At 40.6% G+C, this 22,362-nt stretch overlaps 1 protein-coding gene and 1 pseudogene across 1 annotated transcript in view; both read left to right on the top strand.

Moving 5' to 3' along the window:
• Window positions 1–22,342, top strand: part of BEND7 (BEN domain containing 7) — a 44,296-nt gene extending 21,954 nt beyond the window's left edge. The window contains exons 4-9 of the mRNA XM_066634420.1: window positions 1,887–2,009; window positions 3,105–3,370; window positions 9,082–9,307; window positions 13,899–14,018; window positions 16,451–16,501; window positions 19,394–22,342. Coding sequence (XP_066490517.1) covers window positions 1,887–2,009; window positions 3,105–3,370; window positions 9,082–9,307; window positions 13,899–14,018; window positions 16,451–16,501; window positions 19,394–19,437 — 830 coding nt within the window. The 3' untranslated portion in view covers window positions 19,438–22,342. The remainder of the gene's footprint in view (window positions 1–1,886; window positions 2,010–3,104; window positions 3,371–9,081; window positions 9,308–13,898; window positions 14,019–16,450; window positions 16,502–19,393) is intronic.
• LOC136658181 (5S ribosomal RNA) lies at window positions 15,452–15,571 on the top strand (annotated as a pseudogene).
• Window positions 22,343–22,362: the final 20 nt, after the last annotated feature.

The following is a 22,362-nucleotide window of genomic DNA, read 5'->3' as shown; positions in this document are numbered from 1 at the left end:
TCCGTTTTGCCCTATCACATCTAGTTTTGGAGATACGGCATAGTTTCATGAGTGAATGGTTCAAGCAGCTTCCTCATGAGGAAGCCTACACCATGGCTTCCTCATGAGGAAGCTGCTTGAACCATTAGAACATAAGAACAACCCCACTGGATCAGGCCATGGCCCATCTAGTCCAGCTTCCTGTATCTCACAGTGGCCCATCAAATGCCACAGGGAGCACACCAGATAACAAGAGACCTCATCCTGGTGCCCTCCCTTGCATCTGGCATTCTGACATAGCCCATTTCTAAAATCAGGAGGTTGCACATACACATCATGGCTTGTAACCCATAATGGATTTTTCCTCCAGAAACTTGTCCAATTCCCTTTTAAAGGCTTCCAGGCCAGACGCCATCACCACATCCTGTGGCAAGGAGTTCTACAGACCAACCACATGCTGAGTAAAGAAATATTTTCTTTTGTCTGTTCTAACTCTCCCAACACTCAATTTTAGTGGATGTCCCCTGGTTCTGGTGTTATGTGAGAGTGTAAAGAGCATCTCTTTATCCACTCTGTCCATCCCCTGCATAATTTTGTGTGTCTCAATCATGTCCCCCCCTCAGGCGTCTCTTTTCTAGGCTGAAGAGGCCCAAATGCCGTAGCCTTTTCTCATAAGGAAGGTGCCCCAGCCCAGTAATCATCTTAGTCGCTCTCTTTTGCACCTTTTCCATTTCCACTATGTCTTTTTTGAGATGCGGTGACCATTCGCTAATGAGGCTATACTACGAGCCTCATTAGCCTACGATATACTCGTATATCTCCAAAACTAGATGTGATGGGGCAAAACGGATGCCATTTTTGGAATTGGCACCCCAAATTCATATCGAAGCACCATAAATTTTGGGAAAAACTTTTCTGACCCTCAGTTTTGTAGGCCTGTGTTTTTGTTTTGGTATCCACGGGTATCTGGTTTTGGTATCTGCAGGTTTTGGTATCCACAGGAGTTCTGGAAACGGAACCTCCCTTGGATACTGACGTCCAACTGTATTGTGCTAAAAATATCTGAAAAGACACTTAATTTTAAACACAGTTCTTGTTACTTGTACCCAGAATAGCAAGAGCTGTTTCCTAACCTGCATAGAGCCACCTAAAATCCATGGAGAAAGCTTTGAGACTTGGGCTAGGAAGTAATAAATAAAAAAGAATAACATCCTGGGGGTGTTAGGAAGCTTGATAAAATAAGTATTGAAAGCCTTCCACGGCTACTGTCCTTGAAAATAAACTATAAGAAGTAGGAGTTTGTCATTATGGAGTCATGGTGAGGGGGGGAATCTAGGGACATTCCCCCCCACACACCTAAAATTATTCTCAGAAATTGGGAATGGAATTTTTCCATTTTTCTTGCTTGCTTACATTCTTTTTCTTTCTTAAAACAAGATCATTCTGAACACTGTTGTAAAGCAACTAGCAACAATCAGTTCATTTGATACTTCCTAAGGTTTTATTTCTTAACTTATGTTACACAGTCTTCTTGTTCTTTTGCAAGACTTTTCTCATACAAAGGAAAGGTTTTTCTGGGTCCTGTGTGTGTGTGTGTGTGTGTGTGAGATGAAGCGAATCTGCTTATAATGAGGTTTGGTGCTGTTGCCATCTGTCCTGAACAAGCTTCAGGTGGTGCTTCCTGTAAGCCTGTATAGTGCTTGCTGTTTTGTTCAGATGTCACCATTCCATGTAATAATATTTTCGTGGGGAAGGTTATGACAAAACACAGTCTTGCAGTGGAAGTTTTAATTTAGGTTTCAGGTTCCTGATAGCCTATACTGACAGCTTTAAAATCCTGTTGAGATGTTATATTGGAAAGAACTGGGCTTGCATTATTTGTGGTTTCCTTTCCCTTTCTTCCTCAGGAGAAACACCAGTGGCTAATTCTTCCTTGGGCTCAAACTGTTGCACTTGTAACTGCCAACCAGCATTGCAGGCCATTCTTCAAGAACTTAAGACCATGAGGAAGATAATGCAGATTCAAGCAGGTATGATAGACTATATTTCCTATGAAGAAGTGATTTAGGTATAATCCATAATACAGTTGTTCCTCTATTCGTGGAGGATAGGTTCTACAACCCCCTGCAGATACTGAAGTCTGCAGATAATTAAATCGGGGGGGGGGGCAGGGCTGCAGCACCATGGAGGCTCACCTGTGAGTTGCAAAGGGCCCTCCAGAAGTCATGCTACCTCCCTGCCTCTTCAGAAGGCCTTCCAGACATGACCAGAAGCCATTTCCGGTTAGTAGACACGACTTGCGGTTACATCCAGGAAGTGTTCTGAGGGGCGGGGAGGCTCACTTCCGGAGGTGTTCTGAGGCCCTTAAGCCTTGAGCCCACTGTAAGGAGGGCCCACTGTACATGGCATTTTCAGTCAGGAGAAAGTTTACATTGCACACGCTTTTTGGTCTCCACTTTTCATGAGAGCTTGCAGAATCCCAAAGAAAAGCATACTGGTACCCAAATGATATGGGTGAAACCTTTTATTGAAGCAATTATGGCAGATAGGCTGAGGAAGGTTTGGCCTGGCCTGAAAGAGTTGAAGGAGGAAACATGTATGAGGATCTGCAGTAACATAGGAGCCTCTGGGGCGTCCTCCCTTCTAGAGCTAGGAGGAGGTCTGGCCTGCTGGGAAGGAAGCCAAGGGACAGGTCTGCCTTGGATTTTACATCGCTGCTCTCAGACTTTCCTCTCAGTGCTGGAATGGGGAAGAGCTGCTGTAGAGCGTCATTGCTGAAACTGCTTAGGAAGCAGCATGACCTGACCTCAACTCAGCATGCCTGAGAGTTTCATCCTGCTTCTGAATAGGCTTGCCTACCTTCCTCTGAAGCCTCTTTTGTTCTGGGGAGATTGAGGAATGATCCAGGCAGCTTATAACCAGCAGTGCCTTTTACTCAGGCATTGGTCTCAGCAGCGTTGCCCTGGCCGACAGCAACATGCAGGGAGTCATCTCTGAACTGGTAAGACTATGGGAGATTCTGTAGCTTTGCTTTGAGCCAGGGTTATATCCCAGGGCTATGATCATAGCAAGCACAGATAATCCCATATGTTTGTAAGTGAACTCACAAGTTTTTCTTTATTCAGTTGCTGCTCAGAACAGACAACAGCCCCCTGTTCCTCTGGTTTGTGCACAGAAATCAACCATGTCAAGAAAAAGAAATAAAAAGAAAAAAATGTCCCCAAAGACTCTTGAACTTCTTACTGTGAACAAAAAGCCCAGCACTGTAGAGAGTGAAAAAAAGCTACCAGCAAGTTCCGAAAAGTCCAGCTCGAAAGCAGCCGAGTCCTCCTTGAAACTGGAGCCGCAGGTGTCAGGATTTGGCATAGTCCTCGAATCATCATCTTCAGATGTAAGTTGATCATGCAGAATAAATTGCAGGGAACTTTCTGTTGCTGGCAAAACAGAATGTGACTGCGGTGTTGGCCTGATGTCATCGTTTTTGTCCTACTGCAGCAAGTCTGTACTAAGAAGTAATTTTGTTTTCTCATGGCATTCTCCCTGCAGCTGCAGGTCATAACATCAGGGTTAGTTATCCAGGTTCCCCCCCCCCCTTTTTTTTAAAGGAAGGTTTCAGGTCAAATGGCAGGAAGAATGGAATATCTTAACTCACATGATTGTCTAGCTCCTGCTTATTGTTTTCCAGTTGTATGTCTCTGAAGGAATCATTCCAGAAAAACACAGCATTGAAGCTCGTCCAACAGACATGGGTCATTTTTTTTCTTAGGCACGTTGGGAAACCCATAGCCATTGGTTAATTACAGTGATTATTTTTTGGCTGTGCAGAAGTCTTGTCAAAGAGCCCTAGCAAACAGCCCCTAAGATTTGGGGCTGAAATACCAAACATGGCTCCCTCCTGCTTGTGAAAGCAAAGATTTCAGGGGTTAGAAGTGGGTTCTTTTTAAAAGGTTATCAGTTATCTACAACTCTAAGAAACTAGTTTTTGTCTTCTCTTTAACTGGTTTGCTGTGGTTGGCTTTTTTAAAAGTGCATACATCATGCTTCTACTGTTATAGCATTGTCTGTATACGTCAAAAATCTGAACACAATAAATCTAAGTCTCTGCCCGGAAGATCATACAATATAAATGTTAACAGTTGGTGAGACAATGAGGGGAGGGGGAGGAAAGGAGAAGCAGATTCTCTTCTCTTAACAAAGAATGATTGCAAACAAATACAGTTGCACATTCTTAAATTCACTGGGGATGAGGACAAAGGGGGTTAAGCAGTAGGCCTGATGGTTAACCTGTGTTTCAGCAGCATGTATGCAGTTTCCAAGCGACACCAGCATTAAACCATCAGTGACCCACATGGGTTTGTTTGTTGTGGCTATATTCACATGGGTCTTTGTAATGAAAGTTGATGAGAGTGACGATTTTTCTCTATCATAGTTTGGAGCAATTCTCTTTCTGAGAAGATATGTGGTTATACTTTTCTCTGTCTTTTCCCCCTTTCTGCCTTTGAGGAAAAATAAATTGTTGATTCTGCCATACTTCTACCATAGATAATGATGGATGGAGAAGCTGCTCTGAAGGCTGAATTGATATTGCTTTCTCCTGTACAGGCTAATGGTTATCAGTAATTACCACCCTATGGAAGCACCATTTCAAAAGCTGTGCTGGCTCTCTTTGGTAGTAACAAGAAGAGATTGGGCAGAGTCAGTTGTTCTGTTGTCCAAATATATGATAATTGGAGCTAGATTTCTCCAAATCACTAGTTGTGCCGTTGCCGTTCAAGCCTAATCATGGAATTTGGCTGCCCAATTTTGTAATTTCTCATACTAAGGGCTTCCTAAATTACTGGTGCTTTGATGGGTCCTATGAAGGTGAACTTGGAGTACAGTGGCAGGAACTTGCTAACATCAAAATAAATCATTTGGTTTCTGTGGCGTAGCTAGAGGGGGTGAAAAGCACTAAGTTTTGCAGGGAGCCTCACCACAGCATGCAAGCAACCCCAATCCCTCCCCTTTGGAGCTATTCTTGGTGAGGGGAGTGAAGCAGAGGTATTTTTCCCTGTTTTGCTCTCCTGGCCCAGAATGGCTCCAAAGGGGAGGGGCTGCCTGCATACTCCCTGCAGAACTTAGTGAGGCTCCCTGCAAAACTTGGTGCTTTGCACCCACTCTATCTATGCCACTGCTTTGAATTAGAAAGCGTGCACTTGGCATTCTTTTTTTGAATCTGATGTTTATAGAATGAATGTCTGGAGAGCAAGAGGGGAGCCCAACTGGCTTTGTTTGAGCTTCAGGCAGACGCTGTCTGAAAAGTTCACTGATGAGTAAGCTGATCATTAATTTCTTCAGCGTATCTTTTTAATTTCGAGAAGACAGTTTCCAATTTCCTAAGTACAGCAAGCTCAGAGCACATAATTAAATTCTGTATCAATGATCATAAATGAAAGGAATTCTGTAGATAATATTGTACCTTTCTAGAAGTGCAAACTAATAATAAAAAAGAGCAGTCACGATAATTCAGTTACACAGATGTGAGCTACACCGGTAATTAGATTAGTGTGTCATACCACAGGCTCTATGTAATGATACATAGTAAGTGGTTAAACGCTTCTCTGTGGTTCTCATGCCATAATTATAACTAGAAATGGCTGTTGTGTGTAGAACTAGTAACTTCTCTTCCAATTTCATAACTAATTTTATAATTTTGACCTGGTTTTAGATCTGCCCTATATCTTTAAACATTTTTAAATGTATATATTTAACATTTTTTATTGTTCAGATTCAGTGCTGAAACTGATTTTTTTTTAAGGCTAGTTTTTTTTAAAATTAATTTACTGTATAGGTACAAAGGTGAATCTAAGGAAATGGAAGCTTGGTCTGAAAACCTAAGCTCTGGTATAGGGATTGTATCATTGCTTGCCTGTTTAACTTTGTAGGTGAACTCTTAACTTTGTGGATGTCATTTGGAGTTCTCGTTTCTAGTGGATTTTTTGTTGGTTGTTTGCAGCATGTTTTAACAATTTATGGTCATATTTTTGGTTAATTATTTGAAAAAAATGTTCAGAAGTTTTAAGTGTAAACCACAATGCATTTCAGAGATAATCTGAAAGATTATCAGTTTTCTCTGAAAGAGAAAATTTCAGAGTTTTTATAAAATGTGTCAATTTTTGAAGAGGTAGACTTAGAATTTGCTCTTAAGTGAATATACACAATTTGACTCTTTTTTGTGGAGGTGTAGAGAATAGACCTCTGTTCAGATTCCCGCTCTTTTTATGAAACTCTCATTTGGTGGTTTCAAGCAACTCAGTATCCCTTTTTTTCCTCCAACAAAAAAAGCGGGCCTTATTTTTTTTTACTTCCCTATGGAAATGAGAGGCAAAAGCATTCTTCTGCTTTTAGTTTAAAAACAGCTTGTGTTTGGCACAGTGGATGTTGTGGAATGATCAGGGTTTCAGTAGGTCCTGAAATGCAAGTGGATGATAACAGTAAATCATTATCTAATTTCGACTAATTTAAGTCAATTGTAGTTTTAATGAAACCAGGCTAACAGTTGCAGTTGCTGCTTGATATATTTCTCTGCTTCCCATAGGTTCTTCTCAGAATTTTGAGAATCCTAATCTGTTCTTTTTCTTTTGCAAGAAATTGTAGCTTTGTAAAGTAGGTTGGTATTCTCCTCTTAGTTCATATGGCAAGGCTTGTGAGTGTGCCGTAGTGTGCCATTGGAGAGGTTAGACTGAACCAGTAGTGTAGCCAGAGGGGGCATACAGTAAGTAAAGTAGGGGCCGCAATGCATCATGTAAAGCAGCCCCTTCCACTTACCTCATAGTCATTCCGGGCAGTGATGGCAACATGCAGGCTCGTCAAACCAATTGGCAAGTGCCTGTGTGTGGCCTTCGCTGCCCCAATTGGCTCTGATGGCAAGTGGGAGGGTTTGCTTACATGGCGTGTCGCAGTGCCTGCTGTACTTAACATACTGCTGCCCCCTTCTGGCTATGCTACTGAACTGAACCAAGGGCCAGAGCATTTGACTGCAGGGAGGGGGATCTTTGTATCAGGGTAACAGAGTTGACTAACTATAATTGACTAACTGTAGGCCCAATCCTATCTCCAGGTCCAGTGTAGCCACAATGCAGCCCTATTATAAGGGTTCACATCTTCCCATACTTTGAGGAGGCCCAAGTGACTGCCCCTCCACAGCAGGTTGCAGTGCACCCCTCACTGGCACAACTGCACCAGTACTGGAAAATTGGATTGGGCCCTGTGTTTCCTTGTGACTAGGAACAAAAAAGTAATAATTGTTTTCTGCTCAAGGCAAACAGTTTATGAGAACTGGCAAATAAAATCTACATTTAATCAATAAAATATTTAGAAATGCTTAGGATTAAATCTAATTTGCTGCTTGCTAATTTTAGCATAACAAAAGTTTTGGCAATTCTCTCATTTGTGCTAATTTTAGCATAACAAAACTTTTGGCGATTCTCTTATTTGTGCTAATTATATACGCCATTGCCTTGATTATTTTATGTTAACAAACTCTGTTTGGCAATAAATCATACTTGGAGATGTCCACATGAAGCTCAATTGGGTACTGATTGCTTGCAATTGAAGGATAATTTGCCACTGAAGGAATCTGGAATAAATCAGCATTTTATTTTCAAATTATGTGACTGGGGTACAAATGGATTCATTTATAAAACACACACACACACACACACACACACACACACACACACACACAAATCTACAAATAACATTGATTGTGTCTCTAATTGAGGCTAGGGATTGCCTGCAAAAGAGTCCCTGTGGCGCAAACATGTTCTTTACCTTTTGTAGTACAGGGGTGTTGGTTTTCTAACGGGCTAATTCAACGAGTTCTTTTTTCTTCTAGGATTATTGTGTAATAGCCTGTTCACTGAAAGCTTGCATTGTGTGCAATTTATTACAAATAGTGCTTTAAAAAAATGTGCAGCTAATATCAGTGAATGAGAAAGGAGTGAATTGGTAGGCAAATGGGATGGCTTCGTATCTGAGAGTACACTCATCATGCAAATCAAGCATGAAGCTGTGATCATAATATAGCACACATTACAAGATGTTTCTGACTTTGTTATTAATGGTAAGAAACACTGGGTGGAAGTGGATAGGTGGCTGCTCTGAAAATGTGAACACCTTGTTCTCAGCTCTGCCACATATCTGCTAGTATGACCAAGAATGCTCACCTTGTGGCTGTGTAGTGCGCTTTATTTCAGAAAGCAGTCATCTGAGCATATGGAACCCAAGCAAAATAATCTGAATCTGAATAACCTAGTTATACTACATACATCAGCGGTTTTCCATTTTTATTTTTTTCATTTCATGGTACACTGAGAAGATGCTAAAATTGTCAAGAAACACCATCAGTTTTTTGACAATTGACAAGGCACACATTTTTGAAAGTAGTCAAAATGTGAAATTGAACAAAAATGCAAACATTTTACCAAGTCTTGATTTTGAAATCTGGCAATGCAAGAATCTTCCTCTTGCTTCAAATGGGAGGTGTGTTCCTAAACACTCTTGCCATCAATTATCAAAGTAGAAAAAGGAAGAGCTTTTTCACTCAACACATAATTAACATACGGAATTCACTGGCACAAGATGTGGTGATGGCCTCATGCATAGATGGCTTTGAACGGGAATTAGTCTAATTCCTGGAGCAAAGGTCTATTAGTTATAATAGCCAGATGAAACCTGCAATTTCTGAAGCAGTTCACGTCTCAGTATCAGATCCTGTGACTAGATAACTGGGAAGGCTATAGCATGAGCTTCTCAGAGATATGCAACAAGTGGATTATGGATCTTCATCTGATGTAAACAGAAAATACTTAGATTCTTATGCTCTTGTTCTTCTTTAATACAACTTATATTGGAATAAATCATATATTGAAACTCAGATTTTTTGCACAGAACTAAAACAACATAATATAAAAGGAAAAGAAAAAACAAGCTGCAGTTTTGCCACTCCTATCATATACTTAACATGAATACAAACAAATCCTGATATGCTTTCATGTTCAGACAAAAAGAACAAAAAAGGTTATGTGAAAAGGTGCTAATAAAACTATCTTTTTTTGATAGCCAGAAGTACAACTTGCGGAAGGCTTTGATGTCTTTATGCCCAAATCACAACTGGACTCTATATTAGCAAATTACACGCGGTCGGGAAGCCTGCTGTTTCGAAAACTGGTGTGTGCATTTTTTGACGACAAGACCTTGGCCAATTCTTTACCTAACGGCAAGAGGAAAAGAGGCCTCAATGACAACCGTAAAGGACTAGACCAAAATATTGTGGGTGCAATAAAAGGTATTGCATTACATTTCTTTTAGCTTTGCTTTTTGTTCAATAATTATACTGTATCACATTTTAAGACTTGGTCAAAACGTATTGTTGACATTTCTTTGATTCTATTTCAAGCCTGTCTGTGGCTCTGTGATCCTGAGACCTGCCCTTAAACTTAAAGCTCTTCATGTGGTGAAACTGTTCCTGAACCATAATGCTTCAGATTGTAGGTGGGGAAATGCGTGTTTTGAATGTTTCCCCCCCCCACACACACACACACAAGTCTGTGCAGTTAGACATCTAGTATGTCAGGTGAAACCCTAAGCTAGAATCCTTGTTCCTAACATCTTGTTTTCTCTGCACGAAAAATTTTTTATATGCAGTTTGAAGTGCAGTTTTTACCATGTACCACTGACTCTTTCTGAGGTGGTGCTTATTGATCAGCACTGAGGAAACCTTAGACTGCAGATGTTTGAGATGTACAGATGTATCTGCAGGGGATCTGTTCCAGGCCCCTCCCCCATGGATACATAAAACCCGCAGGTATAGGGGATCCCTATTTTCACTGCTGATAGTGTTGTTTAAAGGCTTATGATGGTGAAGTGTTTCTTGTTTTCACAGGTTGCTATAAGCTTGCAAGCTTATAGTGCATGCAGATAGGCTTCCGGCAGCCTTAATGCTTAAAAAGACTACCATAGACTGAAGGTTAACAGGAAGCAGTTAACTTCCTACTTCCTGTTAACCTTCAATCTACAGTAGTATCTTCGAGCATTCCGGCTGCCAGCAGCTGACTCGCAAATGCTATAAACTTGCAAGCTTATAGCAACCTGTAAAAGCAAGAAAACACTTTACTGTGGTAAATCTTTAAACAACTTTAATGGATGCAGGGGGTACCGGTTCTGGAAATATGAGGTGTGTGTGCCTGTACTTCTAAGAAACAAAAATTAATTTTGTTGCATTTTGTTGTGTTCAGCTGTGTAAGTATGGGGAGGGAGAAATGTTCCTGAGACAAAAGCTTAGATCTGTACATGGAGATTAGTTAAGCTTGTCTTGCATGTCAGGGGAATTCTATTCTATGGTAGATAGGTCTGTCAGTATCTTTTCTGAACGTTTTGTCTACCTGTGGATGTTTTACCCTGCACCATCCTGGCCCTGTTGGAATTCAGTGATTCAGTGTGCCAGGGACAAATATGGTGATGGCAAGGATTTTTTCAGTGCATAATAGAGAATTATAGGGATCTTTGCTGATCTACGCCCCATAGCACTAAACTCTCTCTGACCCTTACGGTTTTCTCTGTTGTGCTGTCAGACAGACAGTGCTTTTCACTTGTCCCACTGACCTGCAAACAGGTCATTCTGCACCTTATGTAGGACAACTGAATTCCAAGTCAAAATGTATAGGTGGGATTGTGACCCCCTGCTATCTTTTTTCCCCTATGATGTAAAGAGACTAAAGGAGCCCAGTGAAAGAAACCAGGAAAAGCACATTCTCTACCCAGAGATTTCTAGATAATTGTGCTTCAACAGAAGTCTATCAAGATTTCACTCTATAGCTTACTTAGCCTAGTTGTTGCCTAGCATTGCATGTTGTTGTTCATGAGTAGGACATGTACCTTGAGTATGTGCTGAATATTGTAAGAGGGCATAGTGGAGAACAGTTGTATGTATTCATTACACAGGCCTGCGAAACTGAGGGTCAGAAAAACTTTTCAAAATTTATGGTGGTTTTATATAACCTTAGGGCACTGATCCAAAAACAGTATCAGATTTCCCCTATCACATCTAGATTTGGAGATAATAGCATAGCCTCATTAGTGAATGGTTCAGGCAGCTTCCTCATGAGCCATTGTGTAGGCTTCCTCATGAGGAAGCTGCTTGAACCATTCACTAATGAGGTTATGTCTTATCTCTGAAACTAGGCATGATGGGGCAAAACGGATGCCATTTTTGGAATCGGCATCCCAAATATACCCAGGAATGTCTAATTTTTAGGCATACAGAATGTGTGTTTGCCTGTGATTGAATGCATTCCTGCCTTTCCTTCTAAAGTGTAGGGCACTCAAGGCAGCTTACAATAAAAAGTAATTAAAACAACAGGAAAACATTGATACACAATAAAACAGCAGCAGCAGGATATCAGTAATACAGCAGCATATCTATCATTACCAGGCACAAAAAGTACAGGAAATATTTAATACAAACGGCAAGAACAAAAATTCCAAATATGAAACACATTCAAGAGGGAAAAGCCAAATGAAAATGAAAAGTTTTGCTTTCAGGCTAGGAGGAAAGCCAAGTTCTCTGTTCTGCTGGGAGAGAGTTATATAGCAACGGGGCCACCACTGAGAAGGTGCTTCTCACCACCATCACCCTGGCTTCCACCAGGGACGCTGCTTGCAACAGGGGTCCCTTCAGATGTATTTATTTAAAAGAGTTATATCCCACTTTTCCATCAGCTCAAAGTGGCAGTGACCTCCAGGGACAGGATAGTTCATATGGGAGTAGATGGTTCATCAGATATCCTGGTATATAAGTTTCCGTTCTGTCAAAATGCTTTAGTTTGTTTTGCGTATGTTCATTATTCTGAGGTTATCTAAACTGTAGCTGTTTTAAATTAATAGCCTGAATCTAGGTGGAATGAGATGGGGGGACTATGGCAGTTTCAATCTCATACTTGAGCTTGGGCCATTCACTCTCAGCCTTATCCACCTCACAGGGTTCTTGTGAGGGAAGAACTGTGTTCACCACCTTGAGCTCCTTGAAGGAAAGGTGGTATAAAAATATGAAAAATATTTTTAATTTCTGGTACTGGTCAAAAAGTTGTGAAAGCAACCAGGTCTTGGTTTCTCTGAAAGCATTTTTTGACCCAAACTGTAAAATTATTTCCCCCTCTGTAGTAGAAAGGAGGGCTCAAACTAGTAGAGCAAATTAAAAATACAACATAATGGAATCTAAAACCCCGGCAAAACTCTCAGATATCAAACTCTCCCTGTAACAGGGTCTTCAATTACATCTAGCAGCTGATCATATCTGGGGTGGCACAGCCAGGCACAGCTGTCATAAGAGGGTTCTCTTTATTGTCTTAATGACACCACACAGATGAAATTGCAGGGAGGACCATGACATGCTTCATAAGGGATTCCTCTTCTAGAAGTGAACAGCAATCGATGGTACCCTGTGGAACTTAACTCTGCCTTGTTCCATTTGTGCATTTTTCTTTTGAAGAGCTGTTCTACAAGAAACTATGGATCCATTTATGCCTGTTAGCTCATGTGAGATCTCCTTAAGAACGGCAAGATGTTGTTTGCATCATTGGTTCATTTTGAATATCTGTTTTTCCACACAAAAAAACTTCAGCTCATCTTCATAAGGGGTTCATATACTAGCCCTTCCAGATCCTTGTAGTCCTACTTCCAGTTTTTTTCCCTTTTAACCAGAAATTGAGCTAGGCTGTGGCCAGTAAGTTAAACAGAAATGTAAAGAAGATCCTTTGCTCCAGGGGTCCATTTTCTTTTTACCCATTATTGTTCACTATCACTTTATGAAACATGCACTCTTAAGCAAACTAGAGTAAACAGTTTTTCTACATCTGGCTCTAAATATACAGTATTTGAGTGGGTTGTTTTAGGGTAGTCTTTTGCTTTATTTCCCAGCTGGCTTTTCCATTATACAGGCGGGCTCATATTCGCAGTTCCTATATCTGCGGATTCAGTCATCCGTGGATTGGGTCCATGCCCTGCCTGCCTGCACCCCCTCCAGAGGTAAGCTGTGCTCCCTTTGCCTCTGGAGGGTCTATATCTCAACTGCTATAGCTGCCAGTCACTCTACATTGGGCACTTTGGGATGTCTCCCAGGCAAAAAAAATTACCAATCCCCCAAACTCAGGAGGTTAATTCCTCTCAGCATTCTGATATCTCCCCCAGCTGCGCTGCTGAAAACATCTCGGAGGGGCAAGGTGGACAGTTTTCATTGCGAAGAGACTTCTAGGAAAACATTATTGTAGATACCTGATTTTCTTTGGTGGGACCTTCCACGTAACTACTTTCTCTCTTGCACTGACTCACACATTTCTAATAAAGTATCATTATGCAAATTGTCCTGCCAATCATTCAAACAAGATTTAAAAGATACATTCAACTAATTTAGTTTTTTGCCCAACTTTACAATTCAAAGGTTTTGTTGCAAGGGGAAACACTTGTTTTCATATAGTAAATCATGATAATCCTTAAAATAAAATAAAAAATATATTCCTTGTGTTGCCCAGTGAGTTGAACTTCTGTGGCTGGAAATATGTATCTTTACCCTTGTTATTTCTGGCTTACAGAATTAAAGCTCTACTCCGTGTGTGTGTGTGTGTGTGTGTGAGAGAGAGAGAGAGAGAGAGAGAGACTGGGAGCATGTGCCAGTGGTTTCCAGACAATATTGTTGCTGTGTTCTGTTTAAAAATCTAGAGATTGATCAATCCAGTTAAGGATATTTATGAGCTTTCAGTGTTGATATCTGTTGATGAATTGTTTTTTTCCCCCATTTCTATTGTTTAGAAGTTGTCTGTCTTTTCCAACTTAAAAAAGCCCTACCCCTGTTCAAGGAAATGTTTTGTACCTTCTGATTTCAGTGTTCACAGAAAAGTACTGCACTGCAAACCATGTGGATAAACTGCCTGGCCCAAGAGACTGGGTACAGATTCTGCAAGATCAAATAAAACTAGCTAGAAGACGGTTGAAAAGAGGCTCAGGTAAGCAGGGGAAGAAAGAAGTAGAGCTGTAATTAAGGTGATAGGGCTACTGCCTGGTGTTAGACTTGAACCCAGTGTTTTGGAATTCTTGAGGAAGGATGCTATTCCTTACTGGCTGTCTTAAAGCAGCGGTGTCCAAAGTGTTGTCATGACATTTTAGGGCAGGGGTGTCAAACATAAGGCCCGGGGGCCGGATGTGGCCCACAGAAGCTTTTTATCTGGCCCTCAGGCTTTCAGCTGAGTAGTGCTGAGGTGTTACTGCTGAAAGGGCAGCCCACATGAAAATTGGGCTCTTCCATATCTTGAAATATGATCAAGATTTGTATATTTTCTCTTTTGTCATTTGCAGCTAATGAGTTCCTAAATGAGAAAAAAGTGTTTATTTTTGGTTATGACCTGTTTAATGACATCACTTCTTGCCTAATGACATCACTTCCAGCCCTCAGCAGGCATCATGAATGCTGTGTGGCCCTCCGTATGAAATGAGTTTGACACCCCTGTTTTAGGGCATCATGGCACACTCACAGGGGCGCCGTGGGATGTCCCCGATCACATCTCCTACCTGTTCCCCTGGGCTGTACCATCTTGGATCTCATGAAATCTTGTGATTTCAGGCATTGTGACCCAGGTAAGTTTGAGAACAACTGCTGTTAAACTGTTACCATTCCATAGCTCAACATTCAATAGCTCAACATTCAATAATCACACAGTGATTGACTGGGTCTGCTGGTATTACTCTTCCCTTATCGTTTTGAATATATTCTATTTCTTTCTATAACTTTCTGAGATCATTCCAAACATGCAACTATCAATAGCAGCCTGGTTTTCACAGTATGAACTGACTCTCTCTAAGGATGCTGCAGCCACAGGGCTGATTCCTCTCTCAGCCTCATTTTGGTGTGTATCTTGGTTAGTAAGTGTTCAGATTGTATAGCTGTTCTCCCAGTGGCATCTCTCAGAATGTGAATATTGAAAACTAACATGGATGACAGTCCTAGCATGCAGGTATAAGTTCAAATTGATTTCTGTAGACGGAGAGCTTTCTGGCTGAGACTGTGAAACTTGTAGTGAATTCCACAATTTGGATTGTCAGTCTAATTCCAGCAAGAGTTGTAGTCATTGCAAAAGACTTACTTGGTGGATCTGTTTAACTCTAACTTTAAGACCTGCAAGAGCCAGGCCTGTATGTCATTATCAACTGCCTGAATCACTTAATTCATCTTCTTTTTGTGTTTGTATAAAGCCAGGCAAATAATTAGTGTGCTACACCATAACGTCTTATATTCCATAGTAACCTTCATAAATAAATCCTTTCAAATGCCACTTTAAAATCTAGTGTTTTATGCCCACAGTGCTCTCCAGCTGGAATTGTTTCAGACTAGCCAGCAGACAAATGGGGAGAAGCTGGCTTTTGTGTGATATAAATTGCTTTCTTTGACAGCAACTGTTACTCTGCACATGCCTGATCTCGTCTGATCTCGGAAGCTAAGCAGGGTCAGGCCTGGTTAGTACTTGGATGGGAGTCTGCCTGGGAATACCGGGTGCTGTAGGCTTATACCATAGTCTTTCGAGACTGAAGGTTGCCAACCACCAAATTGCTTTCTTTAACCTTGTGAGCATTTTCAAATTAAATGGTTAGACCAGTGTTTCTCAGACTGTGGGTTAGGACCCACTAGGTGGGTTGCGAGCCAGTTTCAGGTGGGTCTCCATTTCAGAGTGTATTTTATTTTTAATATATTAGACTTGATACAACCATCATATGTTACTGCCTTTGGGGAAATGCTACAGATCTATACTTTGAACAGGCTACTATGTAGTTTTTTAACAATGATAGTCAATGTGGCTTACTCCCAGATACATGTGGATAGAATTGCAGCCTTTGGAATATTTGGAGAATTTTTTTTTAAGCATATCAGCCACTTCTTGGGGGGATTTAGGAAGGTAATTCTTCATTTAAAAAATTTTTAAGACATTAATGCTTATTGAATTTCTTTAAGATGTTATGTCTTTCTGTTATTATTACTGTATTGAAGCTTTCTTGATGTTCTCTTTCTGCTTCCGAGTTCCAACCATGTCTAATTTCATAAACCTCTATCTTGTTCCCAATCCCATCTTCCTCATTCTTTTTTACCCCAAAATGGTCATTGGCTGCCACTTTGTTTTTAAATTATTAATTATTTAATTGTTTTTAATAACTCTGTCACTGATGCAATTCCCCCACCATCAAAATCAGGTGGTTTTTAAAAATCATGCAGATTGAAAATGAGCAAATCAATATCGCTCCTATGTTTACTTCCCCTATGGTCCAAGAAACTTAACAGCCGTTGACAGAACTCCGTGTATCTTTCCATACCTAATTTTATTATTACTTAAGTACAGTCCATTTTATGTATTTAGGGAAACTTAATTATCCTTGTCTTGCCTTTTTTTAGCAGAGACAGCTGACTGTGACGAGAAACTGGACATTTCTGTACTACAAACAGGTAAAAAAGCTGTTAATAAAACTGTAATGGGTGTTCTTTTTGTTTGATGCGTTTGGACATATTAGATCTGAGGTTATTCTCTGGAATATCCTTGCAAAATATTTGTTACCTGAATTTGTAATTTACTTTGTCTCTAGAAACCTAGGGCCCAATCCAATCCATTGCATGCAGCGCTGCCTGCAGAGAGAGCCTGGGAGAGGGTAAATAAAAATCATTTTTACCTACCTCTCCCTAGGCAGCCTGTCCATCGATAGGCCTGCTCAGATGTATACCATCTCTTCATCTGGATCCAGGCCAGGAAAGGGGAATAGTATCCCTCAGGCACACTGCTGCTGCTGCCACATTCTACCCCTGTACCACTCCCTGTCTTCATGGCTACCCAACCACACATCACCCCCTCCAACACAGCCTCTGGGAACTGCAGCCATGTGCAGGTCCTCTGAACATTTGCACCAGCTACCCCAAAGCTCACAACAGCCGCCTGCCTTTTAAGATGCCTCAGTGGCAGTTATGGCAGTGGACTGGGAGTTTCACAGCTACAAGTGCCTTCAAGGATTGGGCTGTTAGCCACTAGATATGGATCCGACTCCCCACTCACATCACAGAGACTCTGCACCAGCATTTCTCTGGGAGCAAGGGGAGGTTTCACATCTTTTCCTGGGTTTACTAAAGAATGGGTGACTAGAGAGTGGTTTGGGCAGAAGTTCCCTACAGCACTTTAGAGGAGGAAACATTCCTTTTCTACTCAGAGATGTATTACTTGCATCTCTGCACAAGTAATGAGACCTTAAGGGTCAGCAGCTCCCTGAACCCTGTGTGACACTGATGTGACACTGATGTAGTGAACCACTTAGGGGTCAGTGGCAAAATTAGGGCAAAATCAGGCTATTAGCTGCTTTTTTCCCCTGAAAGTGCTCCTTAATTAGTGGTGTGCATCTTGGTTCACTTGCTTGATCCAGTTAGATCCTCTCAATTTCTGCTAACTGCCTTTCCTTGCCTGTAGGCAGCCCTGCTTATTCCCACTGCCTACTTATGGGCTACTGTTTGTTCTTCAGTTCATTTCAAACATATATATGTCACTTTTCAGCTAAAAAAAAATTCCTGCAGCAGTCATAATCAAGCGGTAGAAATTACAGTCGCAGATTATAAAACAATAAAAAACATACATAAGCATCGAAGATGGTCAGTGTTGCAACTGTCAGTAAAACCAGTGAATCCAGTAAAACAGCAGAAGTCCAATAAAACCTCTGTCAATAAAACAAGACTTGACCTGGTGTTACTGAAACATGGATGTCTGGATAATGAAGGACAATCTGCTGCTCTATGTGCTGTTTATCCTTTGGGAGTGCAGAAGAGATGTGTGGAGATGCCTGTTGAAATTTGAGAAGTTGGAAGGTGATTGAGTGAGTTTTTCAGTGGTTGGAAGCCATGCTTCAAGTCTCCTTGACTCTTCCAGATCATTTTTCAAATACGTTCAATTCACATCATTTATACTGTGTAGACTGCAGAATTTAGTTTTTGTTGGCAGAGACTTTGAATTGCTTGACAAGCAAATGTTGCCTTTCTTCAGTCAGAGGAATGACAGCCCTTGGTTTAGCCATAGAATAATATGAAAATAAGCCGCTTCAGGTACCATAATTTCATTAGCAGCTCATTTCCGGATGCAGTGTACCTTATCTTCAGATATCAGATGCTGGAGTCAGGCAACAGGGGAAGCCCATTGCATGCATGTTTGCTTAAAAGAGAGTCCCACTGTGTTCAATGGGACTTACTTCCAAGTAAGCCTAAGACTGCAATTTGGGCTTTAGCCCCATAAAACACACTGGGACTTAACTTGCAGGTAGTTAAAAATGTCTTGATGCTGACAGCAACACAGGCAGCATGATCTTTATGCCTGTTTCTTTTGAAGTGTATCTGTTTTATAACCACCAACATATAACCAGTCTCAAACTCTGTTATGCGTAAATCGAGCAACAGATCAGGCCCTGCTGTACCTTGCTATGGCAGTGGAGTCTTCCACGTAACTTGAGTTGACCAATAGTTTTTGTTATTGTTTTGACTAACGTACGATATGGTCTGTACTTTTGCTGCTTCTGCTACCAGGTAGTTCATTCCAATACCAACTTAAAATGTATCTATTTCAAGAGAAAGTGGACTACCTGAATGACTGCAGACTGACAAACTCTCGGTAAAGCATAGAGCACAACTGTGGCCAGGCATGACTATTCCAGGTTTGATCTAATGAGAAGACTCTCTCTTATGTGATCAATACCTGATCTTCTGATTGTTCCTCTCTTTATGACCAGGAAGTTAGGGCTGCTGTGATGGGCTCTAGATAGGGCTGGCCCCATTGAAAGTTTAGAACTTCAGCTGCTACAGAATTACAGTAGCCTCTGTTCTCACAGGTGTGGGTTGCTTCATACCCTCATTTCTACAGGTATTTCATATTTAGCAGTGGCTTCTTATTATCTTCCAAGCATAGGTAGAAGCCATGATCTTTGGACCTATAAAGACCTAAATGACATGGCCTGGCACACCACAGGAATCAGTCATCTCTCTTAAGTTCTGTTACTGTCTGTATGATCAAAGTCAAATGCATTCTTGGTAAGGACGGAGTGTTTTCTTACATGCTTCATTTCAAGGCCAGCTTTCAGCTGGTGTTGTTTTAAGAGTTTTTCATCCATTTTTAAATTAGGCTTTCTGTTTCTCTATTTTTTTCCTGGTCAAACCACTGGGGAGAGAGAGAGAATGGGGAGGGGGGGATTAACATATGTGCAGGCAGTGTTTTTACCTTAAACTTGGCAGGTTAATTCCATTTGTTTGATAGAGATTATTTCATTTTGTAAGTTTAAAATTTGTGGAAATCTTTACGTTTGAACTCCTCTTTTTCAGGTAACCTCTTTGAAACCACACGTTCTGTGCCGGTGTTTCACTAGCAGATCCAGACATCTTTAAGTTCGAGCAAGAGACCAGCAACATTTTCAGACTACTTCAGGATCTAAGTTCTCGTGGCCTCAAAATCTTTTCAGTTCTTCTGATGCTTATGTAACATGGAATATCAAAGACAGCAGACCATTGGTTTCCTTTATTTTAATCAGAGTAGTCTTGTTCAGCAACAAGGATATAGTGCAATTAGTCTGGTAACACTGTACTAGAACAAATTTTGCCTTTATGATTGTATTTCCCCACATAAATATATGCATGCTAGCTATTTGATTCATCTTCCGTTAAAGAGAGGAAAATAAACACAGTTAGAGGCCTCTCTTCCTCTCAGGAGGGGAGTGCTGAAGGACCCCATTTTATATTGGCTTCTTGTGAAGAAATAATCTTCATAGGACCAAGAAACTACTAAGAAGTTGAGCACATCATCTTGATCTGTTCTGAAAAAGCTCTCTTTGATTTTTCTCCTTGGATGTGAAACTGCCAAGTATTCTTATCAGAAGAAGATGCAATATCCATGTGTTTGACCATAAGAGCCCATTTACTGATGCTAATATATTGCGTGGTGGTGAGACCAGAACCAGTATCTGTGAATATGAAATGAGTAGCTCTTAATATTGAGGTTCTTCAGATATTTTATTTTGTAGACCACTTGACATAGCAGCTCCATGTCTCGCCCTCTCTCTGTACTTTTAGTCTGGCTTTTCAGTCTTGTAGTTCCCAAAAACTTATTTCAGGAATTATTGCCGCCAGTGAAGTGTCCACAGGACTTTTGTGTGCACAACTTTGATTATCACGTATGGTAACAACTTCAAGAGGGCATAGCACCTCTTTTTGCAGTAATGAGAATCTTGTAGCACCTTAGAGACTGACTGTCCATATTTCAGCATTTGCTTTGGTGGAATCTCTTAATTCATGCATATAATGAAGTAGATGTGCAGTGCAGTCCTAGACATGTTTGTCAGAGGTAAGTCTCACTGTAGTCAATGAGGCTTACTCCCAAGTAAGTGTGTATAGGATTGCAGCCTTAGTTCAGGACAACTTTTGCTGACATGAATTGGTTGGTCTTTAAGGTCTACAAAACTTTTTAACACATTGTTGACAAACAGTATTGAGATGCAAGGTAAACAGTATTCCAGTTTGGATGGTGATGGTTAGTTTTCACCATGCCTAATTCCTCAAAGGCCTGTTGGACAATCCACTGAGGGGAGGAAAATGACTGGCAAGGTGTGTGCACAAATGTGCATATAAGTTGTTTTTTTTTCCCTCTGGGAGCCTGGTTAGGATCTCACTTCAGCCAGATGGAACAGAAGTTTACTAATCCTTCCCTCTGGCTGAGGTGGGTTAATAGGCTATCAAATAAAAGCTGTTCTGTAATGGAGGGAGTTAGTAATACGAACTTCTGATGAGGCTTTTTGTGATCCTGGTGCTCCAGGCATGGACAGGCAAGGTTTGATTCCCCCAATCATCCCCCCTCCCTTTCATGAGAGGAAGGGGTCATACAAATCAGGGCTCAATACATGCAGGCCCATGTATGGAGTATCCAGCTCACACAATGTTTTTTATACATAAGGGGAACAGCACATAAACTTTTTCCTTTCAAAATCCATGACAATCCAGAGCTAGTATAGTGTGTGTGTGAACCTACCCATATTCTTCCCCATCCCTTATGTTTTTCCTTTCAGTAGTCATAAGCCGAGGAAAAGGAGAAGGCTGCTGTTCTCTGGCAGGATACATGTGTAGTATTCCTCCCCCCTCCAAAAATTCCAAAAGTTGTTTTGAAAATATCAAGTGGCCAAATAATCTCTTTGCCAAACTCCACTCTTTCTACTAGAATACTTCTGTGGGATAACTTGGCAGTTGTTTCTGCCCTGGTCTGAAGGTGGTTCTGAAGAAGGCCAAGATACAAATTTGCACTGTACAGCATTAACTGCGCACTTTTCTATAAAACAATTTTTGAACAGAATCTTATTCCACTCAGTTTGTTACTTAATTAACACGTGTGCATGTATTTAATGAACTTCTTTCAAAAGCAGCTACAGTTGCCTTGATTTCATCCCTCAGAGTTGAAACGAATGCAAATGTTCTCCCAGGACTCTCACTTTATTTTATATTTGTGTTTTTAAAAAAATTGGTGTGGTCATAAATTTATACGCTGAACTTCAAGATTATTAATACACCAAGATTCACAGATACTGTTTGAAGATGTGAGCTTCAAGATTATTGTTAATCTTTGAAGAACCCAGCAGCTCTCTTATTCTTTATGTGGTCAACAACCATGAAGTGCTTCTGATGAAGGGTTAACAGATGCTGCATACATGAGCATTTCACAGATAGTAGTATGGACTGTGCTATAGATGCATATAAAGAACCTATTGATTTTTTCCCCCAGCTCGGGTTGAATAACCACTTCTGTGCAGTTAAATAACTCTTTATGGAATGCTAACTTATGACCAGTTTTTAATTGGAATATGTCTGTGTTCTCTGACTAGCACTGCAGTCTTTCAGATGCATTTCCTCCTCAAAGGCTGATGAGACTTCTCAGTCTCCCAGCATCTTTACAAATACAAACATACATATTGTAACAGTTAACCAACAGAATCAACATCTTGTTTTTAGTAAATCTTAAAAAAAAAATTGTATGTGTCTACTTAACTGTGACTACTGTTCAAAACTTTTATTCAGAAGTCTTTTTATAGGTTATATTAGGAAAATCATTCCATATTTAGATAAAAAGTGTCTCAATCTTATGTATATAAGTTTTATTAATATGTACATATTTAGCTATTTTTTAAATTACTATGTTCTTAATAAAACCAACAAGGGACTAGTTGTGAAAATGGTGTATAAGATTGTGTTGTGTTCTCAATCTCTGGGAATCCCTCTTTGTCAAGTTCAGAAAAGAACACAATAAATTACTC

Source organism: Tiliqua scincoides, chromosome 7 (assembly GCF_035046505.1).
Source record: "Tiliqua scincoides isolate rTilSci1 chromosome 7, rTilSci1.hap2, whole genome shotgun sequence".
Lineage (NCBI taxonomy): Eukaryota > Metazoa > Chordata > Lepidosauria > Squamata > Scincidae > Tiliqua > Tiliqua scincoides.
This window is presented reverse-complemented; position numbering and strand designations above follow the sequence as displayed.